This window comes from Balearica regulorum, chromosome 1 (assembly GCF_011004875.1).
Source record: "Balearica regulorum gibbericeps isolate bBalReg1 chromosome 1, bBalReg1.pri, whole genome shotgun sequence".
Taxonomy (NCBI): domain Eukaryota; kingdom Metazoa; phylum Chordata; class Aves; order Gruiformes; family Gruidae; genus Balearica; species Balearica regulorum.
The window spans coordinates 160,188,435-160,209,121 of NC_046184.1; the positions used below are offsets into that span (position 1 = coordinate 160,188,435).

The window sequence follows — 20,687 nt, forward strand, 5'->3', positions numbered from 1 at the left end:
TAAATACAGATCACACTTCAGTTTCTAAATATTGGGTCAGTTTAACTCCAGTCCTTTACAAGCGTTTGAGTCAAAACAGATCGGTCAAGAGATGACACTTTACTTGCATTGTCCAGTCAACAACATGATTCATTTTGTGGGGCTGGTTGTGTAAGTTGACAAGATAATCCAGCCAGCCCTAGCAGCTGCTGCACAGCTGAGACTCTGATGTGCTGTCCTTAAGAAAAAAGCTAAGTACAGTTTGTCTGAGAACATGCTAGTGATGAAACTTCAGAAGACACGATGCCATGCAAAGCTAAAAAGTTCACTTGAAAACGTCAGGTCTCACAACACAAATTTGAAGCTTCAGAAGAAGATCAATGTGGAAGTACAAAGAAAACAAACTATTGAAGAGATGGTTGGGTGGTTTCAGCGTGCTTTGAACAATGTTCAGCAAGCTTACATTGCCTTAGGTGAGAGAGGATGATGCTGTGTGTCCTAATATGAAGAGAGGCAGAGGTACATAATTCAGAATAAAAAAAGTTTTCACTATCCAATGAAAGAGTTGAATCCTAGCTGGGTGCAGGATACTTACACCTTTGTTGTTCTCTTTTTTTTTTTTTTTTTTTTTTAAATGCAGTTACATGCTTCAAAGGTATGTGTTTCTCTATAGTCGAAAGGAATACATACAGGCTTTGAATCAGGAGCTCTCTTGTTCTGCCCTACTTCCCTGACCAGCTGCCCTTAATACTTACACTAACACTCCTATTTGTCTACCTCACGTATCTGCTGGGAGTGCCCTCGCTTGGCAGGCGAGAATCTCCCAGCCCCAGAGATGGATTGCATAAGGTCTGACAGTAACTCAGCATCGGAACTGGGATTACCACGCGCGTTTCTGCTCTCCCAGTCTCATGCCTGATGTGTTACACAGGCACAACGTGATGTGTGCTCTCTCTATTTATTAACTGTGTGGTACAAAGGTCAAGGCTGAAGGCTGGACCCACAAAGGCATTTCAAGGCTGGAAGGGATGGTGACATCTGGAAGTCCAAAATCATGATTTTTCAACGCCTCCTTGCACGTGTCACCTAATCCTGATTTCCATACGGACCGGCACTTCCAGAACCAAAGTTCCACATTAAATCCAGGCTTTTCACAAAACACCGTCCCATCAGATTCCCTGAAGGAATAACTGTGGAGGAAAAAAAAAGCAAAGGTGCTGTCATGATGGAACTCCTACTGTGTAAAAGATGGATATAAGGAGGAAGTGGACAAGCGGTAAATCCCGTCTCAGCGGGGACACCCCTTGCTCACAGTGGATTGCGTCCGCTTTTGACAAATGACTGCGCGGGTCTTCTTTCCCTTACTGGCAACCCATTTTGTACTCTCCTCACCAATAAAAATACAAGTGAATATAACTGGTAGTGTTATCAAACAGAAGAATTGAACTGGAAATAAAACACTCCATGAGATATTGACCTCAAGTTACGTTCTCAGCAAAAATAAAATACTCAACACTTCTTGGCAGAAGTGACTTTATAATGTTTTGTGTACCATTAACTCACTAGGTCTACATCTGCTATGTTAACTCTGTGTGCTGCCACTGGCACTGCTCATGAGCCAAAAGGTTTTGGCATCAGTCTGGGGCAGCTCCAGGTAAATAAAGTTTACCCGGTTACTTTATTTACGTACAGATCTCCGTTCTAGTTCCCGCTGCCCTGCTTCCCCCTCCGCCCATGCACTCCGTGTGTGTACAAACCAACCTGCTAGATAAGCCATGTCCCTTCTGGGCCACAGGAGATGAATTCTTTTCCTTTTTCTGGGGAGAAATACGTGCCAAACACAGCCACGCTGGGCTGGCAGGCTGGGTTGGTAGAAAACATCTCTTTTTCTGAATGTCCTTGATTTGGTTTACCAAACTTCTGAAATAGCAAGTCCACATGTTTTGGGGCCAAAGTTGTCCATTGCATGGAAATTGAGTGTCTCAAATATGAAACCTAATGCCACGTATGGAAGTGCTCAGCACCTGGCAGCTGTGTTGCTGGTGGTCGAATGTGGCTGAAGTGCTGCAGCCCCTTTCTCAGAGACCCCTGGTGCCCTCCCTCCCTGTGCTCCCCATCTCCTCCAGACCATCCCATCAATTATTTGCTCTGCTAGAAAACCGCATCGTCAAGAAACAAAATGAGACGCGGTGCTATGAGAAAGGTGACGGCAAACAAATTGTGTTTTCTCTGTTATCGAACGTTTGTGGCTTTAGTGGGATGCCTCAGTTACACTAGAAAGCGCAGCTGCTCCGTGGAAGGCTTTCCTGTGCACCAGCTGGTTCACTAATCACTTTTTTCCTCGGATTCCCTATCTGGAAGGTGGGGATAAACTTCTTGGAAGGATGTATTATCTTGGGAGGAGTAGTTACTGGGAAGTGACTAGCATTAGTATTTGGCTAGTACCAGTGTGAAAGCCAAGTAAGTTGTGGTTATAGAGTGAAATCCATCAGTCTTTGTTCATAAAGGAGTTAACGCACTACCTGAATCAGTTTTCAGCATCCCACATGATACTAGCTATCGCATGACGAGCTGCGCACCCTTGCAGTTTTTTTACGTTTATTATAATTTTTCCAATCTAAAATACTGAGTCAAAAACACCTATTAAGATTTACAAAATACATATGTTATAACAAATTGTAATTTGCCTTAATTTTCTTTGAGATGCTTCAATCAATTCAGGTTCCTTAAATAATGGATAATGAATCATTGTTCTCAACTATTCCATATTATGGATTCACCTCACCAACTTCCCTGAAATGATCGTGTTCTTCTTCCCTACCAGACACAAGGAAACAATCCTACTGACTTCCCTACAACCTTTAACTGAGCGATATTTTGTGTCGTTTAACTAATGACAGAGTAAGGTATCCATCAATTAAAATTTCCACCTGTACAGCCAAACAGTTGGTGCTAATGTATGGTCTTGGAATAACATGTCATTTTAACCTGCACAGTTCACAGAAATCATATGCTGTGGTTTATACTTAACTATTCAAAGCTGATTATTAATTATTACTTAATTATTCAAATGTTGCCTGAGTTTTCTATTTTACCTTGAAAATGCACTTCTGCAAGTTCAGAGCTTTGTAGAAGAAAGCAGAATTACATCTTCATCTTTGCTGAATATTTAACAGCCCTGCTGTGCTCTCAGCTCTCCTAGAAAGTGAACCTTGCTAGGAAGCTCAAATTCTGTCCCTCCAACCAGTACAACCACAAAATAGCCCCACAGAGGTCAATCTTGTGGCATCGACTCACTGAATGAAAGCAGAATCCAATCCACCTCAGAAGTAGCTGTGAAGCAATTGTGTGGACCTTTATCTCTCTCTGCAGGGCAAATGAAAACATTTGTACTCATCAGGGTGAATTCTTTACTAGTACTGTTAGGAGATTTCTGTAATTTTTTTTTCATTTTTGATTTAAGGGAGACCTTGAATATTGAAAGATAACATGAGCAGAAGCCATGGTGATCCAACTAGCCTGTTTATCTCAAATTGCTGAGAAAACAGGTGGTTTTTTTCTTAATTTCTGCTTCCTACTTGCATGTCTCTTTCTAGGAAGAAACATCAAAGGCTTACTCTTTGTTTCTACCAAATGCACGGGGGTATATAAGATGTGTTTGGGAACAAACTGAAAGTTCCATTCACCACCATTGTTTATGCAAGAGAAAGAGACCAAATGTTCAGGGGAAAAAAAAAAAAATCACGTTTCATTTCATACTTTAACAGCTCAAAAAACGATGGTAGTATCTCAGTTATTTCTGTAGGTGAATGAGCTAGCAGCGTTTTCAGCATTCTTCGCTGCATTACAGACTGCTTGTTTTGCTGGAGTAACTAATAGAGAAACAACACGGCCTGTGCTGTGCGGCCATGTATATATATATATATATATCTCTATCACAGAGCAGTGATACATGACTAGCATCAGCTGTGGCAGTAGAACTTATGCAGCAAGATTTGTGTTTCCGACAGGACTGCGTGCTATAAATATAGCTATAACCACACATTCATTCTTTACCTTACGAATTTATTCATGAATTTTAACAGTCAAGAGTATGAGTAACTGATAAGCCCCTTTAGGCAGATCACCCCCATTAAACACAGTTTAAGTCTGGGTTCAGCTGCAGCGCAACATCACAGGTCAGAGCAGCCTTCTTTAGCACCTGAAATGCTGACTGTAAATATTCCACATTGCAATATATTGCAACGCTTGTTTGATTTGTACCTATGAAGAAATCAACCTGTTCAGCAGCCAGGTAATTATTAAGTGCACACTGTAGGAGATACAATCGACTGCATAAACCACAGACCAGTGTAACACAACATCAGCAGGTCTCAAAGACGGGCTTTACTCTTCTTTCAGAAATTTTTTTTCTTTTTTTTTTTTACAATGCCTGCTAATATTTTTTCCATTTCTGCATTCTGAGTACATTCAAGTCTTAGTATTGAGGAGCTTCCCTAATCCGCTCTTATTAACTTTGTAGTCTGGCAATTCTCAGGCTAAACTTCTCATCCATTTATTTCACATGTAAATCTAATTGAGTAAGGTGCCAGCATTGCTATAGTTCAGCATGAAGTGTATACTGTGTTATATTGCCCAGAATTCTCCCAGCTTTCCCTGTAGTTTGGTTGTGCATGTAGCACGCAGGTCAGCCATCTGCTGCAGATGGACCAAAGTGATGAGCAAATGGGGTTACAGAATCATGGAATGGTTTGGGTTGGAAGGGACCTCAAGGACCATCTAGTTCCAACCCTCCTGCCATGGGCAGGGACACCCTCCACTAGACCAGGTTGCCCAAAGCCCCATCCAACCTGGCCTTGAACCCTGCCAGGGAGGGGGCATCCACAGCTTCTCTGGGAACTCCTGAGAAGCAGCAGTTCAGGGACCCGCAGGTCAGTCATCACTAGAAACCGAGTGCCAGCCGGCAAACGTGTTTTCTCTTGCCTGTGGGCAGCAGCAGTCGGGACAAACTCGGTCCCCCTGGCTGGAAAGGCGGGATGGGGACAGAAAGCTGCCGTCCACACAGCGTGAAGTCCGCTTGCTCGCTTAGTAAGTTTTCCATCCACAAGTGGACAGCAAAGGCTGTAGCATTAGTACCGCGCAGCGCTCACCGCAGCTTATGGCACTGCCCCTGCGCTCCCTCACCGCCACGGGGGAGACAAGCTCAGCCCGAGCAGAGGAAGCGCTGGGACTGCCTGCCTAACTCTCCCCAGATCGCAACCCCAACCACTGAAATCGGGTGTCAAGAGCGGGTGAGACACAGACCCGAACCAAACCACACTTCCACACGACAGTGCTGCCACCTCATCCGGAGAAAAAAGGGGAACTGCACGTCAGAATCGGTCCCAGTCTGGCCCATCTCATTCAGAGGAAAAAAAAGGCGGGGCCACCCCCCCCGGGCCCGCCCCCTTTGAGCCTTTTAAGCCACTTCGGCTGTTTTCCCTCCCTCCTCCCACTGAGCGCTCTGCGAGGATCGCGCCGGCAGCATGGGTAGGTGCTGCGGGACGGGACCCGGCGGTGGGGTGCGGTGCGGGGGGGTGGTGGGGGGGCCACCGGAGGGATGCCGCCACCGGGCCGGGCACCGGGGAGTCCTTCAGCCGCCTTCCCCCCCCCCCGGGCCGGGTGTCCCGCTGGGCTGTGAGCAGCCCGCGGGGAGCTGGCAGCGTGGCGCAGGGGTCCCGGGACCCCAGGGCTGGCTCCGCGGCTCGGTGCGGGTCTGAGGACACCCCTCCGGGCCACCCCCGGCCACCGCTTCTTCACCAGCCCTCTCCTTCTGGCAAGGCTAGAGCCAGTTTGCGTGAGCCTGCACTGAAACCCTGGTGAAAGCGAAGTGATGTAAGCTCTTGGAGCTAGTAAGGTTTATCTTAAACTTTTACGGTGCTTTGAATTTTAAATCCTAGCGCAAGTTAAATGTGGTGTTTCTCGTAGTTCTTGAATAATTCTTTTTCACAAGAGAGTTTACCTGGAGTTGACCTAATCAGTGTTCTTTAAATACATAGAAACACAGCTGGAAGATTCAGATAAGGGATGAGCTTATTTAGCTAACTATTCCTGGAGATTTGTTCCTGTCTAAACTGGAACCCCAAGTAGTAAAGCCACAAATGAGGCTTTTCTGGGGTCTAGTTCTCCATCGCCCTTTGCTGGAACCTTGGTCCTGTAGTGTTTGAGCGCATTGGTGTGTCTCCAGGCAAACAGCTCCTGAGAAGCTTTGTCATATGTGGAAGAGGAAGCTGGTGTGCTGAAAAATGAGAAAGCACCGCTGCGCTTTTGGGACAGGAAACTGTAGCGGTGCGCGGGCAGAGCTCGGCAGTGCTGCTGCCCAGAGGGGCATCAAGGTCTTGCCGGCTGCGGCAGCCAGCTGGGAAAAGGGTGAAGGCTCTGGGAATTGAGAGAAACCTGATGCAGCTGGGTCTGCTCATGTAGTATCGGGTTTGCTGCATTGTAGGCTTGATTTGATGGTTTCTGTGTCAGTGTCTTTCTGGAAGAGCAAAGCGTGAAGCAGGGACTCCTGGAGTCGCTTGTCCTGATGGCAGCAGCATCCCTGTGTAGGCACTGTAAGGCTGCTCCAAGGAGTAGAAGCAACAGGCTTTGCTGTGCCACAAGTTGGGTGGCAGGAGAGCGGGCTTGCTCTGGAGCCAGGAACATCCTAGGTGACAGTACGGTTGTGTACAGAGTTAACCTGGCCACGGACACAAAGTATTTCAGCTAGGTAAAGTTGCGGTGATGGCGGCATGGACCAAGGCAATGCGTTCCCATCTTGTGACGTGGACCATGACCCTCGAGAGCTGCAGCATCCCACAGCATCTCTGCGACTGCAGGGAACCGTGCTGGTGGGAGCTGTTGGGGAAGGGGTCAGAGCTGTTTGCCTGCCCCCACCTTGTTTGCAAACGTGGGAAGGAGAAGAGTGACCCACCGATAAATAACTACTTAGATTCAGTGCTCAAGCCAAGAACTGAGTGCCTTCTGTCTTTACACTGTTTAAAAAGATGTTAATATCTTAAAGGAGTACAAAGTACATAACTTTGGAGGAAAAATGCAAAGCTCTTCACGTTTTTTTTAGTAAAAATGAACGGTTCTGCAGGTCGTTCTTCGTGGGAGAGAATGAGAGGTACCAATGAGATGTGCACTAGCACACCCTCTATTTATCACAGACATTTGTGTAAAATGCTCTGTGGTTTTCTAGGTGGTCTCCTTGGAAACTGAATTTCAGGTTTAGCAGTGCTTGCTTAATGCCATCAGGGGATTTCAGACTGTCACCATAAAAGGAGACTAAGGGGTAAAGTCAAACTGGTTGAGGAAAAGAGCATCTCAAACACTGAAGTCAGTCAATGTTGTCTAGAAAAAATGACTCTGCAGTGTTCTCTGCATAGGGTTTCTTGTGGAGGTGATGCTTTTACTCTCTGGAAAAAAAAAAAAACAAAAACAACAAAAAAAAACCCAACAGAAAACCCAAAAAAACCCCCCAACCAACTACAAGTTCCTTGATATGTTTTTTCCCAAGGCTTAGCTAACAGATAGGAGTGAGCTGCCTAAACCTGTGTTCCCTGTATGCATTATAAAAAACCAGCAGTATAATGCATGTGCGCTGGAAAGGCCAACAAGTGGAAATAATCAAGGAGTTGTGAAGATAGTCTCTATCGCTAGTGACTTGGCATCCTTCAGTATATTTGCTTACATGAGTTGAGTAAAGGACGTTACCAATGACTTTATTGATTCAGGTATCTGTATGTGCCCTGAAGTCGGCGTGTTAGCACTTTCTGGATGTTACTTGTTTTCTAGGAAAATATATTCTTGAATTACTTGCATAATACCACTGTCTCTGTTGTGAAGTTGTCCACAGCAGTGAAGGAGAGAATTAGATTAATTTGTTTCAATAATTATTGAAAGTGACTTTATTTAGTATTGTGTCAAACACCAGTGTTGCTGTCAGCTGTTTTCATCCTTTGTGAACTATGGACTAAATAAGGATCTCAGTAAACGTTTATTTTTTTTAGAGGTCTATTATGGGCACACTTCATTTGCAAAGTTCATTTGTGAACTTTGATATCCCCATCTTGTACTTATCTTAAAACCACATAAGTGAGTTCATTGTCATTATAGGAAATGCTGACACCTGCCATGTGGGCACAGAGCCTTTATCTGAAATGGTGCAAGTTCAGCCTTCGAGCCTGTCCTCTGAGCCGAGCAAGCCCTGCAGGACACTGCTTGAAGGGCTGCCGGGGTAGCGAAACCTGCCGTGAGCAGCTGGAAGTGACTTCAGGGCTGCAAGCAGCTGTCTGGTCTTGCTGGCCTCAGTGGGACCCCTCCTGTGCTTCCAGGGCTTCCCAGGCTAATCTCCAGGTTATGGGAATGCCCGCTAACGTGGATGACTCCACTGGGCCACGTATTCAGCCCTCCTTCAGTCTGAGCTATGGGGAGCTTGTCCCTTTTTAGGACTTGGCATCTGGCCCTGGCAGGGCATCTTCAGTCTATTCCTTACCCTTCAGTTGCTTTCAGGGTGACATCCATGAGGGTGAATTAAACCAGGAGTCATCTTCTGTGTGTGGTTTACCACCACCTTGGATGATGTGTGGTGGGCAGCCGTAGTAGGATGGGATGCTTTGTCTCATCAGTCCTTTTTGATTTTTCCCTGGGAGTATGTGTGAGTCTATGCCTAGCCTGGAAAAACAAAAGGCAGAAGTTTTTCCTAATAACCTCCTTGCACCATAGAAAGTCCCCCTTTAACAAACTGAAAACTTACTCTTCCTGTACAATACTGTGTTTGTTTCATGATTTGTTTTGAGCTGAACTCTACTTGTGTCTTCCAGTGGTTTTAAAGGGATGTTACTTAGTAGTTTCCATTAACTTGTATTTTTTTTTCCTCCACAGCTGCAAAAAGTAAGGGCAAGTCGGTAAGTATTGTTTTCTCTTATAAAAAGTTATTATACTGATTCTCTTTGGGTTATGCTGTTTGGGTAACTTTAGCAATACACACCAAAAAAAAGTCCTGTAAACATACTTTAAGAGTGTAAAATAACGAGTTATTGGCCACCACATGCAAAGCAGCCTGGTAGCTCATTAAATCCAAGCGAAGCATTAGTGTGCTCACCACCCTGATAAAATGTCTGAAGAGCCTGGGCTGACTAAGCAGACATGGGTTGGGAGGAGAAGGGTCCCTGGAGCCCATCCTTCATATGGCTGCGTTGTCATCATCTGTTGACTCTCCTTAGGACCCTTTTACCTTTTGGTGTTAGTGTTCTTCCTCTTGAATCTTTGAACTGTTAATGACACCTGTCTCAGCAACTCTGTCCCTGTCTTTGCTTTTCTTATCTCACAAGATTTTACTCTCTAGACTTTCCCCGCAGCTTTTTTAAGCTTAGTGGCTTCCTCAGCAGCCAAAGTCAAAGCTGCGCAGCGGGGTGGTGTCAGACCTGTGCCTGGCAACCCCAGGGCAGGGGAAGGTTGCAGAGAGCATTGTAAAACATAACCTTCGGGTTACCTCTTCAGTGGTAGAGCCAGTGCTTTCTGGCCAATACAGATCTCAACAGAAGATGTTTCAGTAAATGTGTGTGTATACACACGTATAATGCACTAGAGGTTTAAGAGGACAGTATATTATAAGGTATAACTGCATATTCTCTTCTTGCTTGTATCATCTTGGAGAAATAGAAGGTCTATTGCCTTGGGAAAGACCCTGTAGCTTTCTGCTGCGTGCCCCTGTTCGTGTTCAGCCGCAGCTGTGACACGCAAATCTCCACCAGCTTGGAGGCAGCTGGTAAAAACCCATCTGTGGCTGCTGTGCTGGTGTGTGAGTGCAGGACATCTCTGCCAAGGATGTGCTAGTGACGTAAAACAGAAACCCAGCCTTGGTGGAAGTTTGTTACCTCCCCAGATCACCACGTAACACTGTTTACACTATAAGCGGTTGGGCAGTGTGGTGGCCTAATACTGGGGAGGCTTGAGAACTGCCAGAAGGACTGAAATGTTTTAGTGAGGTTTTGTGAATTTCTGGTGGAGATGGGTCCTGCCAGAACTGCCCTTTCCTTTCTTTCTCTGTAGGCAGCCCAAACACAGGGAAGGCTGTCTCCTGCTTCAGATGGGGACATCCTCTCCTCCTCAGCTAGGTTACACCCAATTACAGTGGCAGAAGGCAGCTGCACAGTGGCTTTCTGTTCTAGGGCCTGACCCAACAACTGCTGAAATCAAAACCTGTTGGGTATGTCTGTGGGTGCTGAGCCAAACCTTCACAATGTGGTTCCCCATTCACCTCCTCAGGAGCACAAATGTTTGCCTGGCTTAGTGATGGACAGGGCTGGGTGGCATTCTTCTGTATGAACTCCGGTCTACCAACAGCTGTGTCCAAGTTGGGGCTGGTCATATAGAGCTCCTGCTATCTTCAGGTGAGGGTAGTAGGCACCTTCAAGTGAATCTTACCTAATTTTGGGGTACTTGTGGATGGTCTTCCTTTGGACACACCTCTCTCTGCCTGTGGAGGATGTGATAAATCAAGAGTGACAAGTTTCTGTTTAAGCCTCTAATTTCTGTTGCTTTATAGCTAGATGAGTCCCACTTGGCACTCACCTCTGCTGAAGTCACATTCTTTCAGTGAAGCCAGCTTATCAAACCATGATAATATGCACACTATACTTGGTTCAACTGATAAAAAAAAAATCAGTGCTGTTCAGGCTCCTTGCACATCTGTACGTTCAAGTCGGATTAAGTCAGCAATACTCTTGCCACTGTCTCTTATTTTCATGTATCTTGCAGTATTCACAAAAAGCTTATCGTAACACACGAATCTCGTGAAGCGTTGCAATGTTCATTAAGGTTCTGTCCAGTGTCTTTTTCTGGAGATGCGGGGTCTCTGATTTATTCATGTCAGGCAGGATTTTCCCGTGTAAAGTTTATTTTCTTTTGATCTACAGAGTTAACTTTTTTCTGTTTCACATGAAATATGGATTGGTTTGATTCCTAAACCCTCACAACATGAAGACAACCAATGCCTTTTTTTTTCTTGTCCATGCTTAAGTTGCATAACTGTTTTACCTTTGGGATGTCCTGAGGCTTATTAAAAATTTGATTTTTGCAACTTGTAGAAGTAAATCCATTAAAAAAGGTAAAAAGGGAGGATTACATTCAACTTGCATTCCTAGTAATTTTAATAGAAATGGTATAATGTATTCATCCACTAAGAAAAGTACGTGACCAGAAATTAAACTTCCAGTTCTACTGATTGTGCCAGATTTGTACCTGATGCATGTTTTTCCTTTGTCACAATGGCAAGAGCCATGTCACAAGCTGTGTGATAGTGACTGTGGAGATGCCTATCGTAGCAGGTGAAGGCTCAGTAAATCTGGCAGTTAATGCCGTGCCATTTTAGGTTAGGAGTGAAGTTGGCTCATTTGGCAAGTCTGAAGAAATGAAGAACTCTTCATCAAGCAGAGTATTTGTAAGGATAGTGAGGTTTCCCAAGAGACTTGTTTCAATAAAATGTTTATCTGTCTCAACTGGAGGTATTTAAAAATAGTGCCAGGCTTCTAATTTGGGTGTGCTGTGCGGGTTTGGTGTGGTGGGGTTTTTGTTGGCTTTGGGTTTTGATTATTTTTTTTTAAAAAAAACATTTGCTTTTTGCATATTTTTGGATACCAGTCAAGATTACTCTAAGGGTAGATACTGAAGATTCCAAATGTGCATAGCACAATGCTTAAAGGGCAAATATAGCACTGCCAAAGATCTCCTGCAAAGGGCAGGTGAGAAGCCTGTAGAACTCTGGGGCCAAGAGGGGAAAGTGAGAATTGACTCCCAGTTCAAGTAAGGCAGTGTCGTTCCACAGAAGCTCGTGCAGCCTCCTAACCCCCGAGTACCTACCCACTCCTGCTGAGTCTATATTGAGCTTGCTCAAGCCTTAGGTCGCAGTGAGCAGTGTTAGCCTGTGTTGCACAGCTCTGTCTGGGCTCATGCTGTCTGTCTCTTGCCTCCAGGTGAGCTGTTTTGGCTACCCCTTGAGCATCTTCTTCATCGTCGTCAATGAGTTCTGCGAGCGGTTCTCCTACTATGGCATGCGAGGTGTGTCCTGTGTCTCCTCAGTCTGGCCATTGCTTACCCAGCTCTGACTTTGGTTTGTAACCCGTTGTTTTGTTCTTCTTCCTACAGCGGTGCTTGTTTTGTATTTCAAATATTTTCTGCAATGGGATGACAACTTGTCTACAGCCATCTACCACACGTTTGTTGCTCTGTGCTACTTGACACCGATCCTCGGAGCGCTCATTGCGGACTCTTGGCTGGGAAAATTTAAGTGAGTGCTTCCTCTGAAACCAACCAAAACCCACGAAAGCTCACCTGAGAACAGTGTTACTTAAACCATCTCCTAAAGCAGCAGCTCAGAACAACAGCTTCAGAGCTGGTGATGGCTAGTCCAGGATTTTCTGTGGTTTTTTCCCAAAGCTTGAAGTGTTAATTTTTTTAGCTCAGACCTGAAACTGCACTACAAGCTAACAAATGTTATGGCTTTTCTAATCAGTTAAGGGTAGTAGCTTGCTTTCCACGCATGATGCGTGTTTTTTCTCTCATCTGGACAAAATGTAAGCTAAACTAAGGAAAGAATTCACCAAGCTCTGAAAATAAATACATACTGGAGGTTACAATTACATTGGATTGAATCGTTACCTATCACAGTTGGCCAATGAAATAGCGAAAGACTGTTATCTGGTATTAACTGAAGCTTAGAATATGTTCTAAAATATTCTGTGATTTCAGTATTGGCTTGACAGCTCAGTGGGAGGCTTTACTGAGTTGCAACTCTTTCTCTAAATGATGAATTCTGGGTTTTTACCTGTGTGCTAGTTGCTCAGAAAAGTACCGCTGAATGAAGTGCTTTGAAATGTAACCAAATTTATTTCCAGCAGCCTAATCTTGCTCTGTTTACTGAGGTCGTGATTCTAATAGTGTTTACTTTGCCAGAAAAAAGCACAATAAAGATTTTATGGAGGGATATGAGTCAGGAATGTTAGCTGACTTGTCAAAGGTCTCCCAGAGATCGGAGATGAAGCTGGCCATGCGGTCAGTCACCTGAAGGCTGCACCATCTTCTGCTGTGTTGACAGCCGCTGGGAGACCAGGGCTGCAACCACTGTCCAGTGCGCTCTGTGGAGCTGGCCTGATTGGTATAAGCCATTGCAAGTAGCTTGATAACTTGCAGACTGCAGCCTGAAAATATGTGCATTCGATTGTTCAGATGGTATCATTTTTTTTTTAAAATCTATTTTGGCTTTTACCTGTTTTATCAGATGAAGCTTTGCAGACCTTGCATCCCTTCTCCTCTGGTACGTGTGTACACTGGTGCTACAGCTGCAAGCCCCCAGACCCTTAACAGGAACTTGGTAGGATGGCTCAGGGCTTAAATCTGGAATGTCAAGCTTGACAAGGAAAACCCCATGATTTTTGGTGGGGAAAAAGAAAATTAAACAATTTTCTGATTTTAATGTATAGATGCCCTAAACTATACATGAGGTGCCATGAAGAAGTCTTAAACAATAATTAATTAAAAAAAAAAATCTGTGATGACAAGAGGACGAGGAGGTTACCCAAGCATTGTTAAGCACTCCTATAGGAGAGACTAAAACCTTACACAGTCCATGTACTCTGTGCAATGTCTGCCAAGGAGCATGGTGGGACCTGCTCACATTGTTAGATGTCAAGTTCTTGGGGAAAACAGTACAGAAATCACAATTATTTTTTAATTGGGTACCATCTATGCAGTACCAATTACGTAAGTGTTGTCATCCCACATGCTTATGAGCCTCACAAATAAAAACCTAAAAGTTTCTCTCCTGGTCAACTTAGGTTTAACTTCAATTGGAAACTTTCTCCCAAGTTGTTAAGCAACCAAAGTAACTGTATGGAAGTGCTAATTAAAAAAAAAGTTCTCATTTATCTGCTATTTAGTAGATTCACTGTTGTCCCACTTCGTATAGATTTTTATCCTGCTAGAGGGAAGAGCATTTTTAAGTCAGAGAAACCTTGTTCTAAAGTGAGAACTACTCCATCGATGGTGTGAGTGATGCTTCCTCTGTCCCTCTTGTATCAGGCTGCTCCAAGCTTGCTGTGAGGATCTCTTGCCTTTGTTAAATAGATTCAGGTTGTCCTGGGTCCTTGAGCCTTGCCCTTCATTGTCATGGGCTGCACTGGCTTTGGGACTGCTTCTCCTGCAAACTAGAGTTTTTAAATAATTTCACATTATTGCATCCTATTTCTCCTGCTTTTCCTCAAAACTGCAGATCTGGGTCTATACCTATTGAATGGAGACCCAGCCAAGGAAGCAGATGAACGTGGATTAAACTATAGTCATGTACTTAAGCATCAACAAAATTAAAACAGCATGATGGTGGGGGCTGGTGGTCCATCGTATTACCTTCCTAGGCACCTCCTGGCAGAGGGAAGTCAGACTGGAATCCTGCAGTCTCTACTCTTCAGTGCTGATCTCACTCAACCCTGAGTTTAAAGTGTTGGTACACTCACAACTGAGAGAGTGGGGTAATAGAGCTGTTGTTCATGACAGCGTTTTGGGGGAGTTTCCATGTTTAAAGTAGATTTTTAATTTTTTAGATTTTTTCACTCCTTGCAGCTAAAATATAAAAGAACATAGAGAATGTTTAATCAATATTAAAATCAGTGTAAATGGCATACTTCAGTGTTGTAGAGTAGTCTATGTGAACTTCACCATATATAAAATATGATAATGACATTCTTGAGTTGGCTATTAAAAAGGCAGCCACTGAAGATATTTAAATATCTCCTGTAACCTTGTAATATCTAAAGAATCCATTTGTTATCTTGCCTTGCTTAATTAAACATGGCTAGCTAAAATAATAATAATTTAAAAAAATAACAGAATAGAAATATTGTGACAGAGGTATATGGACAGATTTTTACAGTAGCTTGTGATAAATGGAGTCCATAACTTGTTGTATCTTTTAGTTATGCTTCCTTACTAAGGATATTTGAAATGAGCAAATGTCTGCATTATCTGTGTGTGTACGTATATGTGTGTAATTGTGTTAACATATCTAAAAATTTATCTCCTCTTGTTATAACAGGACCATTGTCTCCCTATCGATTGTCTATACGATTGGGCAGGCAGTCATGTCTGTGAGCTCCATAAATGACCTGACGGATCACAACCGGGATGGCTTTCCTGATAATGTATCGGTGCACATGTGAGTTGCCTCATACATGGGTTTTTCCCAGGCTGATGGAGGGTGGGACAACTTACACCTTAAATTCATGCTACTTGAATTTCAACTGTCTTGCAATCAGTCTCTTATGTACACTTCAAGTAAGAAAGCAAAGTGATTTATTTTTTTTTTCCCCTTTTTCTCTTTTCTTTCTCCCAGTGCTCTGTCCATGATTGGCTTGATCCTCATTGCACTTGGTACTGGTGGGATCAAACCTTGTGTGTCAGCGTTTGGTGGAGATCAGTTTGAAGATGATCAGGTAATGATATCTTTCAGCTTTTAAATCATACGAATACTAATGTTTGACCACTGTAATACTCTAATATACATATTTAGATATGTGCATCACTGTAGTATTTCCTGAGTAGCTGAAGAAGGAGCTAGATAACTTTTGTCTTGAACTGTGCAAACAGAGCTGCTGATGGTTTGATCTAGGCTGACCAATGAGGGTTCTGGCTAAGCCTCTCTAAACGTCTTTTTTGTTTTTACCATAGGAAAAACAAAGAAGTAGATTCTTCTCCATCTTTTATTTGTCCATTAATGCTGGAAGTCTCCTATCTACTATAATCACCCCAATTCTCAGAGGTAAGGTCACATGTTTCTTTATAAAATATTTAAACATCAATAAAGGATAAGTGTTGTATTGCAGTCCAGTTAGGTTAAATGAACAGTTTGGCTTCCACTGTTCTTTGATGTCCTGTGGCGTTATCTGGCAAATAGCTTTCAAGTTTTCTTGCATGTCATCCAGCTTTTTGCAGGTGAGGTACTGTCAAAACCAAGCCAATTTGAGATCTGAATTGCCTTCAGATCTAGTATTTCTGATCTGAAATTGCTGAAGCAATCAATTCTTGTGCCTAGCACACTTTAATTCCATAGAGATACAAATATGGCACCTCTTCCAACGCCTTCAAAACAATCACACAAGAAAGAGTTGTACTCTTTGGTGGGAAGGAGGAGAGCGCCCTCTACTCTGGAAGTGGAGACTATTCTGAAGTGTATCTGTACAAAGTATCATAGAATCTTTAAGGTTGGAAAAGACCTCTAGGATCATCAAATCCAACCGTCAACCCGACACCACCACGTCTACTAGACCATGTCCCGAAGTGCCATGTCTACATGGTTTTTGAACACCTCCAGGGATGGTGACTCCACCACCTCTCTGGGCAGCCTGTTCCAATGCCTGACCACTCTTTCGGTGAAGAAATTTTTCCTAATATCCAACCTAAACCTCCCCTGATGCAACTTGAGGCTGTTTCCTCTTGACCTATTGCTTCTTACTTGGGAGAAGAGACCCAACACCCACCTCACTACAGCCTCCTTTCAGGTAGTTGTAGAGAGCGATAAGGTCTCCCCTCAGCCTCCTCTTCTCCAGACTAAGAAGCATCTATGCCCGTGGAAACACATTTATTCATGTGACAAAGTGAATCATGTTTTTAATTGTTGAAGGAGAAAGTTATCTTCTGCTTATAATGAATAGCGTGATCCTAAACAAAAAGCAAACAATTTGCTCATCCATCTGCATATGGATTTTCATGGCAAGCTTGCACAGATGGTGCTGTATGGATGTGCTTGGCAGGAGTTTGAGGAAGGCTGTTTTTCTCAAAAGAAGGAAAACAGCATGCAAGTTCTCAGAATAACTCTAAAGCACTGGGCTGAAATTCTGGCCTTTGGATTTCTTGACCGAAACAAACTCCGTAGAAGCACTTTAGATGTTTGCTTAATGCAAATTCTATCTTTTATTAAAATGGAAGGAGATATGCATAAGGTACAACATGCAGTTTACTTCCATGCTGATATGGGGTGAAAACTACCTTGGAAAAATGGACAAGTTCAGCTGAGGAAAGTGATACCATTACGTCCTGTCCAGGTCTAATTAAAAGGCCAATACAACTACATCAAGACATGAATTAGCTGCAAGCTAATATTTTTATTTTTTTCAAATCAAACTTTCTAATTCTCCTGTTAGAAGAAGTATGGTGAAAAAATTTCTAAACTAATTTTTAGTCTTTTACTTTTCCCTGTTTGTAGCTATGTCCACAGTTTGAGCATCATTTCAGGATGTGTGCATGATTTTTATCAAGTCAAATCACTACTACTGGAGGATGTTTTTAAAAAGCTAAGCTTGTTATGTTATCTACTTGTCACACAACTTTTGTAATCTAGTTCCTTTTCCACCAAGAACATCCATGCAGGATTCTTCTTTCCTCAGTGTAAAATTAAATGAAAATCTCATGTAAGGAAAGGCTGAGAGAGCTGGGACTGTTCAGCCTGGAGAAGAGAAGGCTCAGGGGGATCTCATCAATGTCCATAAATACCTGAAGGGAGGGTGCAAAGAGGACGGAGCCAGGCTCTGCTCAGTGGTGCCCAGTGACAGGACCAGAGGCAATGGGCACAACTGAAACACAGGAGGTTCCCTCTGAACATCAGGAAACACTTTTTCACTGTGAGAGTGACTGAGCACTGGCACAGGTTGCCCAGAGAGGTTGTGGAGTCTCTGTCCTTGGACATATTCACAAGCCATCTAGACACAGCCCTGGCCCAAATGGCTCTAGGTGGCCCTGCTTGAGCACAGGGGTTGGACCAGATGACCTCCAGAAGTGCCTTCCACCTCAACCACCCTGTGATTTTATTTTTTTGATACATAATTCTCCCTTTCAATAATGAAAGATAAGTTAAATAATAATCATCCACTCTGTCAGTGTCAGCAGAGATTTGTTTTCCTTGAGTCAACAATGAATGCAAAGAACAGAAACCCTATATAAAGTACTGGCAATGCTAACTGGAACTTTTATCTAATGTTACTTTGTACTTCAGCTCAAGAGTGCGGCATTCACAGCAAACAGCGATGTTACCCACTAGCTTTTGGAGTTCCTGCTGCCCTCATGGCTGTCTCCTTGGGTGAGTGGAACTGTTCCCATCTTGCTACTTGAGTTATAGATGTCATTAGATGATAATGATCTCGGAATAATGAGAAAGTGGTATAAATCTCCAGGTATCAACCTCTACCGATACTCGATTGTTTCTGTGATTTTTGACTTAAACTTTTTTCTTGGGCAGGGGGCAGGTTGAATTAACCTGAAGTACTTGCTTTTGCAGAAGAGACTGATGGGGCTGGGGACAGGCCCAAACATACCATTGAATTCTGTACATTATGTAATTTACTGTCTATATTTCTTGGACTACTGGGGTGTATAAACAAGATCTTTTGAATGCAGTGTGAGAACTCTGAGAAAATGTGGGTTTTGGAAGTTATCTGTAGTCCAGGGTAGTGAACTGTATAAGGTAAATGCCTTTGCACTGGAGAAACACCATACTGGTCTGTCAGTATTTCTCAAACACCTGCATTTTTACTAGCTGCGCTACGGGTCACTCCCCGAGCCTTTCTGCTGCAGCACAAAGATGAAGAAACTGGGAGGTGTCAGTCCCTCGTGGTCCTGACCAGGAGCTCATCCAGTGGATCTCCAGCTATCAGTGACCCCATCTTGCACGTGCACCCAGCCCAGAGCAGACAGCGGCTGTGGGGGTTTGCCCATGTCCCTGCCCCGCACGTGGGAGGGTGAGGCTGGGGAACGTGCCTGGGTGTGGGAGCCAAGGACACCTCGGCAAGTCCTGCAGTTCAGGCAGAGCCTCACGTGTCCCTGCTTTACCTGGGCTGCGGAGTCCTGGACTCCTGAAAAGGAGCTTGTAAAGCTGTCTTATTCTGGTACAGCAAGGCCAGGGCCAAGGTCTGAAGTGGTCCTTGTTTTGATCATCCCTCAATTAAGCTAACATCCCACTGAGGACTTACCTTAAGAGTTTCCAGATTTAGTCCTTTGTCTTAAATAGAAGCAATGCGCTGGTATTAATTTGATTTCTTTTACTGTACGATAACATGCCAATAAGCAATTTCATTGCTCCCTAGGAGACTTATTCCCACCCTCATGTAACTCCTCGACTGTTACAATTTCCATGTCAAATTATTTGCCACTATTTTCAATTAATCATGAGTCGCTTTTGGTTTCTGCTTGTGTATTGTAGTTGTGTTTGTAGTTGGAAGTGGAATGTACAAGAAAGTTCAACCTCAAGGAAATATAATGATTCAAGTTTCCAAATGCATTGGAGTAAGTACTATTTGTATTTCCCCAAAACCCTGGCAGCGATTCTTAAAACTGTTCAGTAAACTTGCCTAGATCAGAAATCTGTCATAGTATGAGGAAAGCTTCTGAAGTTTCTTACTATTTTTTTTCCTTACAGAAGGCTTCTTAAAGACACCTCCAGATTCAGAATGCCTTTTTATTTATCTATATCTTGGTTTATATGTGAATGTATGCACAAAGGAAAAGTAAAATGTCAGTTATGTGTAAAAGCTTATCTCAACTTCTTCCTGTTTTGCGCACCTTCATGTAGCCCTGTAGTAAGAGACAAACATGCCTTGACCCAAGCCAAGAGCAGAGCTACTAGTATATCTTATCAGCAAAAATATATTGTTCAGAAGAAGAATGTTGTTTACAAGGCAGAGGTGTATTGATCCCCACTGTATTAGGGAGGTGAGGAGGGGTTACGTGTCAGTGCAAGCCTGCGAGGAAGGGAGCTCAATCTGCAGGAATAACACTGCATGTCCCAACTTTGCAGTGCCTCAACTTTGAGATCAGGGGATTTTGGTTTTTTATTTATGGGCTTCTTCATTCTGCCAGCTTGCAATAGCCCAGACCATTGCTTGTCTTGTAAGCACTGTCTAAACTAAATCTCTATAGGCGACTTTGGCTATAGCTTAGAGTGCCGCCCCTAAGGCCCACCTTAGCCTTGTACGTTATTCCATGCAGAAAGTGTTAGGAGTCCTTCAGGACTGTATTTGTGTATATTCAGTGTCGAGGCATAAGGAATATCTACAAGATGTACCTTCTCATAGTGAAATGTACTCTTACAGCCATTCAGCTCTGAAAACCTGTGCATGTGGTGTTCTTCTATTTATTGTTGTACATAAGTAATTCTTGACGTAGGCAGGTCTTCAAGTTCCTAACAGCCACCCGCATTGAGAGAGGCTACTCTGAGCTGTTTGGTTCACCTAATCCCTGGTGCACACTCCACTGGATGTGCCGTGTGAGGCCTTAAGTGCAATATTTCTGTAGATGCTTAGCGCAGTTAACAGAAATAAGTCTCTTCTAGCACCCTTGAAACACTCGAAGCAGGAGTGTCATCTTTAATGACAAAACAGCTTATAGCATTTATAAATATTTGTAACGCCATTAAACAAAATTCTGTCTCTCCTCAGTTTGCCATCAAAAACAGGTTTCGGCATCGCAGCAAGCAGTTCCCCAAGAGAGAGCACTGGCTAGATTGGGCGAGCGAGAAGTATGATGTAAGTACTGCATGAGCACTCTTGTGACGTGACATCTCTTGACCCTCAGCTTCTCTGCTGTCTGCTCTGATCCACTGCCTCAAGTGCTTAGCAAATAGTTTTGGGCCTCTCAATAGCTTA

At 43.6% G+C, this 20,687-nt stretch overlaps 1 protein-coding gene across 1 annotated transcript in view; it reads left to right on the top strand.

Moving 5' to 3' along the window:
- Nucleotides 1–5,459: 5,459 nt before the first annotated feature.
- The window catches only part of SLC15A1 (solute carrier family 15 member 1), a 28,144-nt gene continuing 12,916 nt past the window's right edge, over nucleotides 5,460–20,687 (top strand). Inside the window, exons 1-10 of the mRNA XM_075741038.1 lie at nucleotides 5,460–5,508; nucleotides 8,887–8,909; nucleotides 11,979–12,063; nucleotides 12,151–12,292; nucleotides 15,092–15,211; nucleotides 15,389–15,488; nucleotides 15,724–15,814; nucleotides 18,044–18,127; nucleotides 19,247–19,329; nucleotides 20,481–20,567. Of these exons, the coding sequence (XP_075597153.1) occupies nucleotides 5,505–5,508; nucleotides 8,887–8,909; nucleotides 11,979–12,063; nucleotides 12,151–12,292; nucleotides 15,092–15,211; nucleotides 15,389–15,488; nucleotides 15,724–15,814; nucleotides 18,044–18,127; nucleotides 19,247–19,329; nucleotides 20,481–20,567 (819 nt within the window). The 5' untranslated portion in view covers nucleotides 5,460–5,504. The remainder of the gene's footprint in view (nucleotides 5,509–8,886; nucleotides 8,910–11,978; nucleotides 12,064–12,150; nucleotides 12,293–15,091; nucleotides 15,212–15,388; nucleotides 15,489–15,723; nucleotides 15,815–18,043; nucleotides 18,128–19,246; nucleotides 19,330–20,480; nucleotides 20,568–20,687) is intronic.